At 37.9% G+C, this 19,830-nt stretch overlaps 1 protein-coding gene across 1 annotated transcript in view; it reads left to right on the top strand.

Moving 5' to 3' along the window:
• The window catches only part of LOC117738961 (protein MTSS 1-like), a 41,235-nt gene that overhangs the window by 12,614 nt on the left and 8,791 nt on the right, over nt 1-19,830 (top strand). The window contains exons 2-3 of the mRNA XM_034545168.1: nt 2,357-2,418; nt 3,604-3,677. Of these exons, the coding sequence (XP_034401059.1) occupies nt 2,357-2,418; nt 3,604-3,677 (136 nt within the window). The remainder of the gene's footprint in view (nt 1-2,356; nt 2,419-3,603; nt 3,678-19,830) is intronic.

The raw sequence follows: 19,830 nt of genomic DNA, 5'->3' as shown, positions 1-19,830 counted from the left end.
GTACTTATCATTTCAATAGGAGGCGATCACACAGGATGTGCAGCAGCTCTCTGATGTCTCCCAGCTCTGAAGGAGCAGAGTGAGGGGCTGTGGCAACAGGCCTGGGATCAGCTGCAGCATAACTCTGTTGCTGATGCTGTGGAGGGGGTCTGGGCCCAGGGCCTGTGGAGGGGGTCTGGGCCCAGGGCCTGTGGAGGGGGTCTGGGCCCAGGGCCTGTGGTGGGGGTCTGGGCCCAGGGCCTGTGGTGGGGGTCTGGGCCCAGGGCCTGTGGTGGGGGTCCTCTCCTGCCTGTCCTTCAGTGGTGGAGTGATGGTTGTGTGGAGGGTGGGAGTGCACAGGGGGGTGCTGAGCAGTGAAGGTCCTGGCTGAACCGGGACTGTCTCTCTCTCTCTCCCCCTCCCTCTCTCTCTCTCCCCCTCCCTCTCTCTTTCTCTCTCTCTCTCTCTCTCTCTCTCTCTCTCTCATATCATGGACACAGAGCTGCCGCGTTGGCTTTCGGTCAAACGGGTCCCTTTGTTGTTGTGTTGTTGTTGTTGTTGTTGGCATGATCGTTGGACATCGACCCGCCCGTTAAGGGAACAGCTTTTAACGATTACTCACGCAATCACAGTTTTTGGGATCTGGTCCAAACTCTCCTGACGTGAGGACTCAATAAGGAGGACCGTCTCACCTCTAATTGTTGAATAGCTTCAATAAATGAAAAGTCAATAACGGCACCACTCTCACGTCTGTAAGGCAGTTAGCTTAGCTTAGCACAACGACTGCTTTGCCCAAAGGGAACGAGCTCCGCCAACCCTCCTCCCGATATGTCACATTATGACTTTATGGTCTGTATGCATGGAGTCGAATGGAAAAACAAGCCTCCAGTTCCTTATTTAGGACTAAACACCTGGAGCCCTCTGGAGCAGGTGGATGCTCGAAGAGGCCTCGCAGGAGGAAATGAGCTCCGGCCCTTTTTCTTGTCTTTTAAGGCCACAGAAACGCACACACACACACACACACACACACACACACACACACACACACGCTGATCAGCGATGGAGGAGAAACAAATGGAGAAGAGGAAACCTGGAGGACCGGCAGGCTGCTGCCTCCGGTTGTTGCCACGGTGACAATTTATGTCCTCAGTGACTGATTGATGCAGCGGCCCTCGTGTGTGTGTGTGTGTGTGTGTGTGATGAACAGAAAAAAGATAATTTTTATATATTTGTGTTGAATGAGAAACAACGAAAGCTGAAATGTGTGACACAGAAAAGTGTGCGCGTGTTTTGGGTGAGGATGATTCGTGCACATGTCCCACCCCTCACCCCTCCACACCCCCCCCCCCCCCCCCCTCCCCTTCCCACAATGCCCTCCTCTGTCTGACGCCCCTTTCTGCAGCAGCAGCGTAACCATAGCAACGGTAGCCAGGCGATGACGCCAGGCATCGTTCACACAAACGAATCAAGGCTGAACACACCCACCTCCGCCTCTTCTTCCTCTTTCTCTTCCTCTCCTCTTCCTCCTCCTCTTTCTCCTCCGCCTCCTCTTTCTCCTGTTCTTCTTCTTCTTCTTCCTCCTCCTCCTCTCCTCTTCCTTTGTCCTCCTCCTCTCCTTCCTCTTCCAGCTCCACCTCCTCTTCCTTTCCTCGTCCTCCTTTCTCCTCCTCATCCCCCTCTTCCTCCCCCCCCCCCCCCCCCCTCTCCCACCGTGACGATGACAATGACAAAGGGCGACGCCCACAGAGTGCAGCTTTCTACAGGAAGTCTGTATTGAAAATACCGTCAAAACATTAGCGATTATAAAAAGACGAAAGTTCCTGAAGGCATCACGTCGGCCTTTTCTTTCTTCTTAGTGGTTTATGAACATAATGCATCCCATCATCAACAGCTCAGACGTGCATACTTTTAGAGATGCAGGGCGCTCCTTTTTAAATGAGTCCTCTTTATTTACATGCAAATAAAATTATGGAAAAATAATGCAAGATTATTTTTTTTTGGGGGGCTGCGGCTTTCTGGTATTCTCTTGTGAAGAAATGTTGGTATTTAAGCATATGATGCATTTATTAAAAATGTGTTTTCCGACACAGTATTTTCTGCGTATTAATCCGTCTCCTTTATGGGTCGAGTCTGAACAACTTTTATTTACACAAGTGAACTGTTTTGTTTGTGTAAATTAATGTGAAAAGAAAAGCAGGTTTGCAGATTATTATTATATTATAGATTATTGGTAGTCTGATCCCAGTGGTGTTGCGTTTTCAGAGGTTTTAAGGCCTATAACTCCCCTGACCTAATGACCTCATTAAGGTTTTTAAGATGTCCATAACAATAAGGATGAGGTTGTTTTGATGTCAATGAATTCTCTTTTTCTCCTCAGGGCAGTTATCCCGTCTGGGACGACTTCATCAGCAAGGCCAGCAAGCTGCAGTCGCAGCTCAGGTAAATAATAATAACATTAATAAATAAACCTTCTCGTGGAACGTGCAAACGCACACATTGATCAGTAAATGTTGCCGATTGTTGACGATGGCGAACAGAAGATCAGACGGATTAACCATTTGTTTTCCTTTTTTTAATTCAATGCATTGTGCAAAAAGAAAAGTTAATTTTTTTTTAAATTGCGTTTTTATATTCATAATAATATTAACTGTCAAAACGTTTTCACCATCGAGAAAATTGTTTAAAACGTACAAAAGTTAGTGTGGACTTGAAAATGAAATGCTCTATTCCGCTTTAAACGGCTCATAATTGATCCCTAATATCTATTTTATAATAATCTGAAAACATCTTTATCTACTCAGGTTTCTCACCAAAATCCAGATTACATTTGAACTCTTCATGACAACGATAGAGTTCACTACTTTACGAGTAGAGCACAAACGCATCATTCCTTTAACGTTAGCTGGGTTAGCTAACGGCTAACGTTAAGTAGGTTAGCTAACGGCTAACGTTAACTAGCTCCTCTTCTAAAATCCTGCTGAATAATGCATTGAAACAATATGAGAGAGAGATTTAACGATACGCCTGTTGACGAAACCAAAACGTGTGTGTGTGTGTGTGTGTGTGTGTGTGTGTGTGTGTGTGTGTGTGTGTGTGTGTGTGTGTGTGTGTGTGTGTGTGTGTGTGTGTGTGTGTGTGTGTGTGTGTGTGTGTGTGTGTGTGTGTGTGTGTGTGTGTGTGTGTGTGTGTGTGTGTAGCTCATGGAAATCCAAAGTAGGCTTCATTAAGTGTTTAAATGTCAGCGTGACCTCTCCAGACACACACACACGTGCACTACAGCTTGTGTACGTACACAAATGTGCACACACATTAATTCATCATAAACAATAACACACATATACGCTCACCCTTTCCGGCCATTAACCAATCGCGAGCATCCACCTACACACACACACGCACACAACTCAATTAACCTTGTGTGTGGCTGGCAGAGATTAATGATGCCACCATAAAGTCGTTATCAGTGCAATGGATCAGCAGCAGCCTCCAGAGGTCACCGGAGGTCACAGCTGATTACAAACTCTCCTCCTCATGAAACACACAAACGCAGACACACACACGCACACACGGAGGTTAAATGCTTCTTCTTCATCCATCCGAACCTTTTCTCTGTTGTGTCTCCAGGACGACGGTCGTCGCGGTAGCAGCCTTCCTGGACGCCTTTCAGAAGGTGGCCGACCTGGCGACCAACAGCCGAGGTGTGTGTGCGCGTGTGAGTGTGTGTGTGTGTGTTAGACTTTATACTAACAGACTTTATATTAACATACTTTATATTAACATACTTTACACTAACATACTTTATACTAACATACTTTATACTAACATACTTTATACTAACATACTTTATATTAACATACTTTATACTAACATACTTTATATTAACATACTTTATATTAACTATACTTTATACTAACATACTTTATACTAACATACTTTATATTAACTATACTTTATATTAACATACTTTATATTAACATACTTTATACTAACATACTTTATATTAACTATACTTTATATTAACATACTTTATATTAACATACTTTATACTAACATACTTTATACTAACATACTTTATACTAACATACTTTATATTAACTATACTTTATATTAACATACTTTATATTAACATACTTTATATTAACATACTTTATACTAACAGACTTTATATTAACATACTTTATATTAACATACTTTACACTAACAGACTTTATATTAACATACTTTATACTAACATACTTTATATTAACATACTTTATACTAACATACTTTATATTAACATACTTTATATTAACATACTTTATACTAACATACTTTATACTAACATACTTTATATTAACATACTTTATACTAACATACTTTATATTAACATACTTTATATTAACATACTTTATACTAACATACTTTATACTAACATACTTTATATTAACATACTTTATACTAACATACTTTATACTAACATACTTTATATTAACATACTTTATATTAACATACTTTATACTAACATACTTTATATTAACATACTTTATATTAACATACTTTATACTAACATACTTTATATTAACATACTTTATACTAACATACTTTATATTAACATACTTTATACTAACATACTTTATATTAACATACTTTACACTAACAGACTTTATATTAACATACTTTATACTAACAGACTTTATATTAACATACTTTATATTAACATACTTTATATTAACTATACTTTATACTAACATACTTTATACTAACATACTTTATACTAACATACTTTATACTAACAGACTGTATATTAACATACTTTATATTAACATACTTTATATTAACATACTTTATATTAACTATACTTTATATTAACATACTTTATACTAACATACTTTATATTAACAGACTGTATATTAACATACTTTATATTAACATACTTTATATTAACATACTTTATATTAACTATACTTTATACTAACATACTTTATACTAACATACTTTATACTAACAGACTGTATATTAACATACTTTATATTAACATACTTTATATTAACATACTTTATATTAACTATACTTTATATTAACATACTTTATACTAACATACTTTATATTAACTATACTTTATATTAACATACTTTATACTAACATACTTTATACTAACATACTTTATATTAACATACTTTATATTAACATACTTTATATTAACATACTTTATATAACATACTTTATACTAACATACTTTATACTAACATACTTTATATTAACTATACTTTATACTAACAGACTTTATATTAACATACTTTATATTAACATACTTTATATTAACATACTTTATATAACATACTTTATATTAACTATACTTTATATTAACTATACTTTATACTAACATACTTTATATTAACATACTTTATATTAACATACTTTATACTAACAGACTTTATATTAACATACTTTATATTAACATACTTTATACTAACATACTTTATATTAACATACTTTATATTAACATACTTTATACTAACATACTTTATATTAACATACTTTATATTAACATACTTTATACTAACATACTTTATACTAACAGACTTTATATTAACATACTTTATATTAACATACTTTATATTAACATACTTTATACTAACATACTTTATATTAACATACTTTATACTAACAGACTTTATATTAACATACTTTATATTAACATACTTTAGATTAACTATACTTTATATTAACATACTTTATATTAACATACTTTATATTAACATACTTTATACTAACATACTTTAGATTAACTATACTTTATATTAACATACTTTATACTAACATACTTTATATTAACATACTTTATACTAACATACTTTATATTAACTATACTTTATACTAACATACTTTATATTAACATACTTTATACTAACATACTTTATACTAACATACTTTATATTAACTATACTTTATACTAACATATTTTATATTAACTATACTTTATATTAACATACTTTATATTAACATACTTTATACTAACATACTTTATATTAACATACTTTATACTAACATACTTTATACTAACATACTTTATATTAACATACTTTATACTAACATACTTTATATTAACTATACTTTATATTAACATACTTTATACTAACATACTTTATATTAACATACTTTATACTAACATACTTTATATTAACTATACTTTATATTAACATACTTTATATTAACATACTTTATACTAACATACTTTATACTAACATACTTTATATTAACATACTTTATACTAACATACTTTTTATTAACTATACTTTATATTAACATACTTTATATTAACATACTTTATATAACATACTTTATATTAACATACTTTATATTAACATACTTTATATTAACATACTTTATACTAACATACTTTATATTAACATACTTTATACTAACATACTTTATATTAACATACTTTATATTAACATACTTTATACTAACATACTTTATATTAACATACTTTATATTAACATACTTTATACTAACATACTTTATATTAACATACTTTATACTAACATACTTTATATTAACATACTTTATACTAACATACTTTATATTAACATACTTTATACTAACATACTTTATACTAACATACTTTATATTAACATACTTTATACTAACAGACTTTATATTAACATACTTTATATTAACATACTTTATACTAACATACTTTATATTAACATACTTTATATTAACATACTTTATATTAACATACTTTATACTAACATACTTTATACTAACATACTTTATATTAACATACTTTATACTAACATACTTTATATTAACATACTTTATATTAACATACTTTATACTAACATACTTTATATTAACATACTTTATATAACATACTTTATATTAACATACTTTATACTAACATACTTATATTAACATACTTTATATTAACATACTTTATACTAACATACTTTATATTAACATACTTTATACTAACATACTTTATATTAACATACTTTATATTAACATACTTTATACTAACATACTTTATATTAACATACTTTATATTAACATACTTTATACTAACATACTTTATATTAACATACTTTATATTAACATACTTTATATTAACATACTTTATACTAACATACTTTATATTAACATACTTTATACTAACATACTTTATATTAACATACTTTATACTAACATACTTTATATTAACATACTTTATACTAACATACTTTATACTAACATACTTTATATTAACATACTTTATACTAACATACTTTATACTAACATACTTTATATTAACATACTTTATACTAACATACTTTATACTAACATACTTTATACTAACATACTTTATATTAACATACTTTATATTAACATACTTTATATTAACATACTTTATATTAACATACTTTATATAACATACTTTATACTAACATACTTTATATTAACATACTTTATATTAACATACTTTATATTAACATACTTTATACTAACATACTTTATACTAACATACTTTATATTAACATACTTTATATTAACATACTTTATACTAACAGACTTTATATTAACATACTTTATACTAACATACTTTATACTAACATACTTTATATTAACATACTTTATATTAACATACTTTATATTAACATACTTTATACTAACATACTTTATACTAACATACTTTATATTAACATACTTTATATTAACTATACTTTATATTAACATACTTTATATTAACATACTTTATACTAACATACTTTATACTAACATACTTTATATTAACATACTTTATACTAACATACTTTATATTAACATACTTTATACTAACATACTTTATATTAACATACTTTATATTAACATACTTTATACTAACATACTTTATATTAACATACTTTATATTAACATACTTTATATTAACATACTTTATACTAACATACTTTATATTAACATACTTTATACTAACATACTTTATACTAACATACTTTATACTAACATACTTTATATTAACATACTTTATACTAACATACTTTATATTAACATACTTTATACTAACATACTTTATATTAACATACTTTATATTAACATACTTTATACTAACATACTTTATATTAACATACTTTATACTAACATACTTTATACTAACATACTTTATACTAACATACTTTATACTAACATACTTTATACTAACATACTTTATATTAACATACTTTATACTAACATACTTTATACTAACATACTTTATATTAACATACTTTATATTAACATACTTTATACTAACATACTTTATATTAACATACTTTATATTAATATACTTTATATTAACATACTTTATATTAATATACTTTATATTAACATACTTTATATTAATATACTTTATATTAACATACTTTACCCTAACGGACGACCTGGATATATGTTGCCGGTTGACTCTTTCTCTGCGTTGTCGTGGTTAAGCAGTCACGTTTTCATTGATTTGTGCGTGTCCGTTATTGACGATTGATCGGAGGCGGCTGTCTTCCCAATTGCCAGACTGGAAACATCGATGGAGGTCACTTCCTGGATTGATTTCATGGAGCAGGAAGCTTTGACGGGCAGCTCGGTGTCCCAGTGGATTCTGTCTTTTTAGAGTTAGGGAAAATATACATTTGAGTGTGTTTGTTTGTGTATATGTATGTATGTATGTATGTGTATATATATATATAAAATAACGTTATGTTACGTTAAGTTTGTCACATACTTCCCGAGTTATTTAACCCAAGCCACACCCCTTTCCTGAAGCCAACCTAGTATTTTGAGATTTTTTTCTAAACCAAACTCAGTATTTCACAATCTTTTTCCTAAACCTAACTGTTTCACGATATTTAGTCGCTCGATTCATGCAGAATTTTTTCAAACTACCCAGTTGGGTTTAGGAAGTAAAACTCTTTAGTTTTTGAAACTCTTACTTCGTACGGTTTAGGAAAAAGATCGTGAAATACTTCGTACGGTTTAGAAAAAAGATTGTGAAATACTTCGTACGGTTTAGGAAAAAGATTTTGAAATACTGAGTTCGTTAAGAAAAAAGATCGTGAAATACTGACTGTTTCACGATCTTTTTTGTTAACGAACTCAGTAGTTCACGATCTTTTTGAAAAGATTCTGCATGAATCGAGAGACGTTTTAACAAAACATCTTATTGCGATTGATTTGACTGATATTGCGACATTTGACGATAACTTTTACGGAATTATTTTTATTGAAAAACATTCAAATGAAATATGACAATATCGTTCCTTTTTTTAAAGAGTTTAAAAACAACATAACATATTTCTAATATACAGTCGCCTTTGGCTTAAACCAATAATGTGTATCTCCGACCTGCAGATAAAAGAGTCGACTCTGACAGATGTGTTGAATTATTGAAGGAGGAGGAGGAGGAGGAGGAAGAGGAGGAAGAGGAAGAAGAAGAAGAAGGAAAAAGATGTTAAAGCTCACAGAAATTGTGTGAAAATGAAGGCCGAAACAGATCAAATGTCAGATTCTAAAGAGACGAGGCTGTGAGGGGAGGAAGGTGGCATGGCGTGAGGTAGAGGAGAGAGATGGAGGGCAGATGGCGATGGGGAGAAAGAGAGATGGTGAAAATAGATGGATGGAGAGAGGAGGGGTGGGGGGGGGGCGCTGTCATGTCCAGCCGGCTGCTGGTGCTCATGGCAACGAGATGGAAATCACTGCAGGATTCAGTGTGAGCAACAGATCCGAGATCTCATCTCGTCTTATCTGAATCCTCCTTGTAGCCGATCACGGCCTAAACCTGCAGATTAAAGACTAAAGGAGGAGGAGGAGGAGGAATAAGAGGAGATACCAAGGAATGAGACCGGAGGGGGGGAGGAGAGGCAGAAAGGAGGCTGAAGGTCACGGAGGGAAATGACCCGGAAGCTTCTAAGTGGTCGACCATGAAGGAGAGAGGAGAGGAAGAGAAGGTGAGAGAGGGAAGAGGAGAAAGAAAAGACGGTTGGAGGAGAAACCTTTTTAAGAAAATACAGTTGCCGGAATCGTTTTGTAAAACGATTCCTTCGTGGTGCGTTCAGGTGCCCAGAAACTCAAATCTTGAACCAAGCAACAGTTGCATAAAGTTTACTCGCCAACAGTCGTACATCTTATTCTGTCGTGCACTGACTGGACGTAGTCGTGGCGACGTCACCCCGTTGTTTTTTGCAGACGGATGTTTTGAAGCCTCGGGTTCGGCGATTCCGTCGTCGCCATTTTTGGTTTCCGCCGTCGCCGTCTTGGATGCCGTCGTCTCCATCTTGGATGCCGTCGTCTCCATCTTGGATGCCGTCGTCGCCATCTTGGATGCCATCATCGCCATCTTGGATTTCCGTTGTCGCCGTCTTGGATTTCCGCCGTCTCCATCTTGGATGCCATCGTCTCCATCTTGGATGCCGTCGTCGCCATCTTGGATGCCATCATCGCCATCTTGGATTTCCGTCGTCGCCGTCTTGGATTTCCGCCGTCTCCATCTTGGATGCCGTCGTCTCCATCTTGGATGCCATCGTCGCCATCTTGGATTTCCGTCGTCGCCGTCTTGGATTTCCGTCGTCTCCATCTTGGATGCCGCCGTCTCCATCTTGGATGCCGTCGTCTCCATCTTGAATGCCGCCGTCGCCATCTTGGATGCCGCCGTCTCCATCTTGGATGCCGTCGTCTCCGTCTTGGATTTCCGCCGTCTCCATCTTGGATGCCGTCGTCTCCATCTTGGATGCCGCCGTCTCCATCTTGGATGCCGTCGTCGCCATCTTGGATTACGGTCGTCTCCATCTTGGATGCCGCCGTCTCCATCTTGGATGCCGTCGTCGCCATCTTGGATTACGGTCATCTCCATCTTGGATGCCGCCGTCTCCGTCTTGGATTTCCGCCGTCTCCATCTTGGATGCCGTCGTCTCCATCTTGGATGCCGCCGTCTCCATCTTGGATGCCGTCGTCGCCATCTTGGATTACGGTCGTCTCCATCTTGGATGCCGCCGTCTCCATCTTGGATGCCGTCGTCGCCATCTTGGATTACGGTCGTCTCCATCTTGGATGCCGTCGTCTCCATGTTGGTGTTTTTTCGTACCCAATGAACCGAAGTGACCGTATTTGTAATGCGGACGAATGACGTAGCGACGGCGTATACGTCTCTGGACCTGTCAATCACCTAAGTTCGGTTCAAGTTTAAGGCTGAGCAGTTTTAGTTTGGATCAGATTGGAAACCAATTGGAAAGAGACACGTAACGCTCGTCTTCCGGGTCGTACTTGTATTCTGGCTTTCTACTAGATCATGTTTACGCGTGTTGATGTTAAAAGAATTCCTTTATTTTTCTCAAACTTTGAATACACCTGCATTCATCGTCTTTCTGCAGCGCAAAAAACAATAAATATATATATATATATATATAATTATAGTTTTTTCGTGAGAGCAGAACTGAACTGACTGCCAGCGGTGTCTGGTCTTGAAGGGCCTCATTATGGTATGGCGTCGCCACGGCAACGGCAGCAGCTGCCTGTTTTGACGTCACAGAGATCACGTGATCATCTTCCTGAACCTCCAATTAATGCAAATGAATGGAGCCGCTCGGCCTCCAGAACCAGCAGACCGGCGCCTACTGGGCCGGTGTCTCCACCAGTGGAAGGAAAGGGCCGAGGAGTTATTGACAGAATTGCTAGAAATTGCAACAAAAAAAAAACAATTTATTGCCAGAAACGTAGAAAATTATCCTCGTCGGTGATGATTTGTTTCTCCATCCGACGAGATAATCTTTAATTTCTCACCATAATGTGTCTCTGTGTCCCACATGTAGACCAGCGCTGTGTTAGTCAGCCAGAGGGTCGTTTGAATTATTAACCAGGTGCGCCCTGTGTGTGTGTGTGTGTGTGTGTGTGTGTGTGCTCTTTTCATCGTAATGAGGCCTCCCCACCCGTCTGACGGAGCGTGAGAGAGAATAATGAAGCGCTCCCTCTCCGGGCCTGGAGGGGGTCCGTGTGCAGGTCTCTGAGGAGGCAGACGAGGATCGGGGCGCAGGTCCAAGGATCAGGTTTAGTCTGGACTTTCTCGCTTCTCCTGAGTCCATCCTGGAAATGAAAGGGAGAAACTGTGGAAGAGGAGAGGGGCCCGGTGGCTCGATGCCGTGGCCGTGGCGACCAGCAGGAGGTCAGAGCCGTTTTAAAGGTCGAGCAGACGTTCAATAATTCAGCTCGATGTGATCGCACGGCAGAGATGAACTCTCCGCTGTCGGGCCGCGCTGCCGGCTGCTGAGGATATATGTCTTGGGCTTTTATTGTGAAGAGGTGTGTGTGGTGTATATATATATATATATATATATATATATATATATAGGTGTGTGTGTGTCCGTCCCATCTCCATGGAGCGATGGGAGGATCAAAGTGTGTCGGGTTTAACAGACAACAGCCAATCACAGGAGAGAGAGAGCTGCCTGAACAGGCTTTTGGCAGTACACACACACACACACACACACACACACACACCTGAGAACACTACCGTCATCACAGACCTCCCACACAGTTCATTACTGACACACACACACACACACAAACAAACACACACACACACAAAGCTACTGACTCATCATTAGATGTGTATGTCATCTCAGCTTCACACAATAGAATGAACTTGAATAGAGTGTGTGCGTGTGTGTGTGTGTGTGTGTGTGTGTGTGTTTACTGTCAACATGTTTATCCCGTGACTCAAAGACGAACGTGGGAACTGACTGAATTGTTTTGCTTTCATAACGTCTGAAATGAAGCTGGATGATATTAAGAAGTTTTGGTTAATAATCGATCCACAAGGTCAGAAAACAGATTTTCTCTCATCTTGAAGTTGTGCATCTAATATCCCGATAAAGATGATTTGAACCATATTAATTTTAAAGGTGGAACAACAACAACAACCCGTGTGTACTTCAGGTGTCTACAGGTGTGTCGGGTTTTCACACTATTTGCCTTCTTTCTCTTGAGACCGCAGAGATCTGAGAGTCTGCAGACGAGGTCGACCTCTGATGTGAGGCACACACACACACACACACACACACACACACACACACACACAGATTAGTGCTGAAATAAGAGCTCTGGTTTTGCTCTTGGGCGGTGTGGGGGGGGGGGGGGGGGGGGGCTGGCAGCAGCTCAGGTCAAACAAATCAAACGCTCTCTTTACTTTGTGAGTGTGTGTGTGTGTGTGCGTGTGCGTGGAGACGAGTGACGCTGCAAATAAAGTTACAAAACTTCTTTTTACTTTATTTTAATGTTTTTCTCTGTTTTACATCGTTATTAATCAAATTTAAAGACCTTAAATTATGACTTTGTTATTATCTGGTCGGACCTTTTATAGGAGAAACAATTCATAAAATAACCCGTTAATTTTATTGTAATATTAGGACTTTTTTTCCTTTAATCCTCTAATATATGACTGATTCTGTGACTTTATTCAGTTACTGTATTACTTAAGAATATTATTTTTTTAAATTTTACAAAGTTTGTTTTTCTGTAAAATTATTCTTTTTGTTTGAACTTCTAAAAACACGTGTAAGAGATTTTAAATTAAGTCAAAATAAAGACATTTAGACTGTTGAGAAGCTCTTCTGGTGACCTTTGACCTTTGACCTTCAGAGGAATTCCCAACGTCGCCGTGTTTTGAGATGAATAATGAAAATTCCGCCAAATATTTTTCATGCAAAACTATTAAAACTATTAAAAATTCAACTTTAACATTGATTCTGCAGAGTTGTAAAAAATAAATACAAATAATAATGTTATGAATGTTATGGTCATGACGCTCACAGCGAACTGATCCCCCCGGTAACGGGAGAGGGGAGACGTTCCCGGGACGTCTATTTAAAGAATGCTAAGACTGTACTGTGAACCTCCCCCTCACACACACACACACACACACACACACACACACACACACACACACACACACACACACACACACACACACACACACACACACATTCTGCAGATGGCATCCCAACACTGCTCCCCTGCCTGGTCCCGTGTGGTATTCAAGGACCGTACGACCCCGTCGACCTCCGAGGAGCTTTGAGGAATTCAAACTCCTCTCCCTCCTCACATCTGTTGATTATCTTTGTCGGATTTCATCCTCTTTTTTAATTTTTTATTCATCTTCTTGAGGCGCCGCCTGCAGACGGTCGTTAGTAGCCTGAGAGGTGAAACCCGGGGCACAGAAATGTGAATGTCTCATATCAAGTGTTAGGTGTACGATAGGTGTACGATAGGTGTACGATAGGTGTACGATAAGTGTACGATAAGTGTACGATAGGTGTACGATAGGTGTTACGATAAATGTAAGATAGGTGTACGATAAGTGTACGATAGGTGTACGATAGGTGTACGATAAATGTACGATAGGTGTACGATAGGTGTACGATAGGTGTACGATAAATGTACGATAAGTGTACGATAGGTGTACGATAGGTGTACTAGTATCAATAAAATCCTCATGAATTTGTTAAAAGAGGGTTTGATGAGCTCCGTGTTTTTTTGGAGATTTTGAAGTAGTTTTTCTTAAGTATTGTAAGTGTCCGAGTGTGTGGTACAATAAGGTAAGTAAAATAATTAAATAGTAATCATCATCATGAACATCGTTATATTAATCTTAACTATAATAATAATAATGACAAAACATAAAACATATTATTAATAGTAATTATATGTATTTATAATATATATATATATGTATTTTTGTTTTACACACCATGTATTTTTATTCTTTTTTTAAATTCTAATTTCTAGTTCTTTTCTTTCCTTTCTTTTGTAGTTTTCTCATCTTAATTAAATCTTCTTCTTGTAATTCTCCTAAAGTCCCGCCCACACTGTTCTTCGTCTCCTCTTCGTCTTCCTTCATCTCGTCTTCGTGTCCTCTTCGTCTTCATCTCGTCTTCGTCTCCTCTTCGTCTTCCTTCATCTCCTCTTCGTCTTCATCTCGTCTTCGTCTCCTCTTTGTCGTCCTTCATCTCGTCTTCGTGTCCTCTTCGTCTTCATCTCGTCTTCGTGTCCTCTTCGTCTTCATCTCGTCTTCGTCTCCTCTTCGTCTTCATCTCGTCTTCGTCTCCTCTTCGTCTTCCTTCATCTCCTCTTCGTCTTCATCTCGTCTTCGTCTCCTCTTTGTCTTCCTTCATCTCGTCTTCGTGTCCTCTTCGTCTTCATCTCGTCTTCGTGTCCTCTTCGTCTTCATCTCGTCTTCGTCTCCTCTTCGTCTTCATCTCGTCTTCGTCTCCTCTTTGTCTTCCTTCATCTCCTCTTCGTCTTCATCTCATCTTCGTGTCCTCTTCGTCTTTATCTCGTCTTCGTCTCCTCTTCGTCTTCCTTCATCTCGTCTTCGTGTCCTCTTCGTCTTTGTCTCCTCTTCGTCTTCCTTCATCTCGTCTTCGTCTCCTCTTCGTCTTCCTTCATCTCCTCTTCGTCTTCATCTCGTCTTCGTCTCCTCTTCTTCTTCATCTCGTCTTCGTGTCCTCTTCATCTTCATCTCGTCTTCGTCTCCTCTTCGTCTTCCTTCATCTCCTCTTCGTTTTCATCTCGTCTTCGTCTCCTCTTTGTCTTCCTTCATCTCGTCTTCGTCTCCTCTTCGTCTTCATCTCGTCTTCGTGTCCTCTTTGTCTTCCTTCATCTCGTCTTCGTCTCCTCTTCGTCTTCATCTCGTCTTCGTCTCCTCTTCGTCTTCCTTCATCTCGTCTTCGTCTCCTCTTCGTCTTCCTTCATCTCGTCTTCGTGTCCTCTTCGTCTTTGTCTCCTCTTCGTCTTTGTCTCCTCTTCGTCTTCCTTCATCTCCTCTTCGTCTTCATCTCGTCTTCGTGTCCTCTTCGTCTTCCTTCATCTCGTCTTCGTCTCCTCTTCGTCTTCCTTCATCTCGTCTTCGTCTCCTCTTCGTCTTCCTTCATCTCGTCTTCGTGTCCTCTTCGTCTTCCTTCATCTCGTCTTCGTCTCCTCTTCGTCTTCATCTCGTCTTCGTGTCCTCTTCGTCTTCGTCTCCTCTTCGTCTTCCTTCATCTCGTCTTCGTCTCCTCTTCGTCTTCCTTCATCTCCTCTTCGTCTTCATCTCGTCTTCGTCTCCTCTTCGTCTTCCTTCATCTCGTCTTTGTCTCCTCTTCGTCTTCCTTCATCTCGTCTTCATGTCCTCTTCGTCTTCCTTCATCTCGTCTTCGTCTCCTCTTCGTCTTCATCTCGTCTTCGTCTCCTCTTTGTCTTCCTTCATCTCGTCTTCGTGTCCTCTTCGTCTTCCTTCATCTCGTCTTCGTCTCCTCTTCGTCTTCCTTCATCTCGTCTTCATCTCCTCTTCGTCTTCATCTCGTCTTCGTCTCCTCTTCGTCTTCATCTCCTTCCCAACATGCTCCAGTTCTCAAAAATAGCTCTCCAGTTGTAACGTCCCTGTAGGCGACGAAATATAGCCTCCCAATGCAGGTGTGTGTGTGTGTGTGTGTGTGTGTGTGTGTGTGTGTGTGTGTGTGTGTGTGTGTGTGTGTGTGTGTGTGTGTGTGTGTGTGTGTGTGTGTGTGTGTGTGTGTGTACCTTGTGAACCTTGTGAGGGGATGGTGTCCTCCGAGCAACTGTGTGTGTGTTCAGCTGCTCCTGTTGGGATGCGAGTTCACATCCCAGTCGGGAACGTTTTTAGATTCCAGGTCACGACCTTCAGTGGTGACCTTTAATAATAACAATAATAATAATACATTTGATTTAATGAGCTCTTTTTGAAAGAGATAACAGAAAATAATTTCATGCTCAAGCTGAACTTTGAGAAAAATCTCATTAATCTTCATCTTCGAGGACCTCCACTGGTTTTACACATCCCAGTGCGGCAACTGCTGCATCATGGGAAACTTTGTGAAGTCTGATAAGCGACGCCGGATAAAAACTACAAGTTTGGAAAAAAATATAAATATATGGAGGTGTGGCTTCAGAGAGGAGTGAGACCTCTGTCGGCCCGTTGTTCATCTCTGCCGGTCGCTACATGCTACATTAGCCGCTGCTAGCATAACGCACCTGAATTTCCACCCACACTGTCCTTGGTCGAGTTGCATTGTGGGTAATGTAGGCTGCGTAAAAGACAGTAAAAGACATTGTTTAATTTTTTTAATTTTTAAAAAATAATTGTTCATGGTGATAATGAAGAAAATGTAATAGCACAAATATTATTATTTTATTGATAAAATGGATCAAATACCTCGATTCCGTTCAAGTATGTAAGTGAATGACGCGTGTGATCTATTACTATATATATATATATATTAAAAAAATTACAATATTGATTGTGTATCCAACGCCCTGCTGACGGTGTTTATCATGATGATCCAGAGATCAGGGAAATGACTCTAAAGGTTCAGACTGTCAGCGACGTGACCGCTGACGAGCCGCTCAGACAGAGACTGAATCTGTCCACCCAATCTGGGTCAATCGGGTCTCAGTGCCATGTCAGCACACGCACACAGACACACACACACACACACACACAGACAGACACACACACACAGACACACACACACACACACACACAGACAGACAGACAGACAGACAGACACACGCACACAGACACACACACACACACACACACAGACAGACAGACAGACAGACACACGCACACAGACACACACACACACACACACACAGACAGACAGACAGACAGACACACACACACACACACACACAGTCGGGTCAATCGGCTGAATTGACCAGGAACTCATCGACTGACCCTGCAGGAACTGAACTAGTCCGATAAAACCAGGACGGGAACTTATTTTAATGTTTCGCTCTATTCATTTACTTTTGTTTTTGTATTTAACTGCAAAATAGAGAAAACCTCATTACTACATTTAATTTAATTAAAATTAATTAGTTAGTGTTTGTACCTTTCTATTCTAATGTTTCTTGTACTTTTGTTTTTATTCTTTTATTTATATATATATATATATATATACTTTACTTTACTTTATTATCTGTGTTTTTGTCTTTGGTTATTTTTTATTATGAATCCGTGAGAAACTCGTCCGAGTCACAGAATTAGTATTATTATTATTATTAGTAGTAGTAGTAGTAGTAGTAGTAGTAGTATTATTATTAAAAGTGCACGTGTGTCTCTGCAGCGTTGGGATAAAGTGCACGTGTGTCCATCAGCGTTGGGATAGGTGAGAAGAGAGGAGGTGAGGAGTTGAGAAGGGAGGAGGAGAAGAGAGGAGGTGAGAAAAGAGGAGGAGGTGAGGAGTTGAGAAGAGAGGAGGAGAAGAGAGGAGGTGAGGAGAAGAGAGGAGGAGAAGAGAGGAGGAGGTGAGAAGAGAGGAGGAGAAGAGAGGAGGTGAGAAGAGAGGAGGAGGAGGGAGTGAAGTACAAGGCTTCACTGACGGACAGCGGAGGGTCGTCGGCGTAAGACGTGATGGGAGGAGGAGAGAGAAGAGGAGGATGATGTGTGAAGAGAAAGGAGTAGAGAGAGAGAGATGGAGAGCAGGAGGTGTTCATAGTGAGAAGAGATCACGCCCAGATGTTCATCTGAAAAACAGCCTGAAGCGCGAGTACCGGGCACCGACTCAGGGGTCAGAGGTCAGATACGCCCCCAAAATATCCTCCTGAAAAAAATAGATGTGCACCAAAAAAAGATTACTGTAAAAGTATTTACAGTATAGTTACTGTATTTTCAGCTACTGTATTGATACAGTATTGTTACTATATAGTTTGATACATTATTGTTACAGTATTGTTACTGTATTGTTAAAGTATTGTTACTGTATTGTTTGATACATTATTGTTACAGTATTGATATTGTTTGATACAGTATTGTTACTGTATTGTTTGATACAGTATTGTTACTGTATTGTTTGATACAGTATTGTTACTCTATTGTTTGATACAGTATTGTTACTGTATTGTTTGATACAGTATTGTTACTCTATTGTTTGATACAGTATTGTTACTGTATTGTCAGTTACATATTTTAATTGAATATTTTGAAATTCAGTCTTTTCAAAATAAACTTTAGTCCTTTCAGGAAACCACTAAGTTAGGTTTAGGCAACAAAAGTTTTTAGGTAATTATTTACTGAAGTACGTGAGATACGTGATAAATAAATCAACGTTGACTTCTAAACAAACTTCTACATTTCTGTGTTCCGATCCAAAGAATCCCCCAAATTCTGGGACGTTTGGGTACCCGGAGCTGGGAGTAAACATGTGATTCAACAAGCCAATCACATGTGACTCACATGCAGGCTCCTTGGAAAAGGGGGCGGGGCTCTTAAAGAGACAGGCGCTAAAACGTAGCAGGTGTTTTTAGACATTAAAGCATGCAAATCATGTTCTAGTAAAAAACAAGTATGGACCTTTTAATACATCCACTTTAATGTATACCTTATACTTCACCTGTTGATCTCAACACACACAGATGTATTGCACGTGATCCGGTGGTTTCCCCAACATTATAAACAGGAATGTCCAACAAGGAAGTAAAATATCGGCACAATGACGACGACATCTATTTTTGAATTTTATGAAAATGATGAAACATCTTTGTCTTTTATTACTTTTCAAATATTTTGCCCTCGATCAACAAAAACCTATCAAAGATAATTTAATTAAATAATATATTAGATCCCTCTTAAATGATGCCTTACAGGAAGCTGAAGAGAGAGGAGGATGGGAGGAGGAGGAGGAGGAGGAGGAGGAGAAAGAGGAGGAGGAGGAGGAGGCTAACATGTGGAGAGAGGGAAGAGTAGAGCAGAGGTGTCAGTGGTGCAATGCAGTGCTCACCAATCCTGACACACACGGCCACTTACTACACTCATGGGAGCCCTTCAGGGACATCATGTAAAAAAGACCTTCGAGAGAAACTGAGCACGTCGATATGAAA

Source organism: Cyclopterus lumpus, chromosome 11 (genome assembly GCF_009769545.1).
Source record: "Cyclopterus lumpus isolate fCycLum1 chromosome 11, fCycLum1.pri, whole genome shotgun sequence".
NCBI lineage: Eukaryota > Metazoa > Chordata > Actinopteri > Perciformes > Cyclopteridae > Cyclopterus > Cyclopterus lumpus.
Note: the sequence above shows the minus strand (reverse complement) of the source record. Positions and strands in the feature narration are given on the sequence as shown.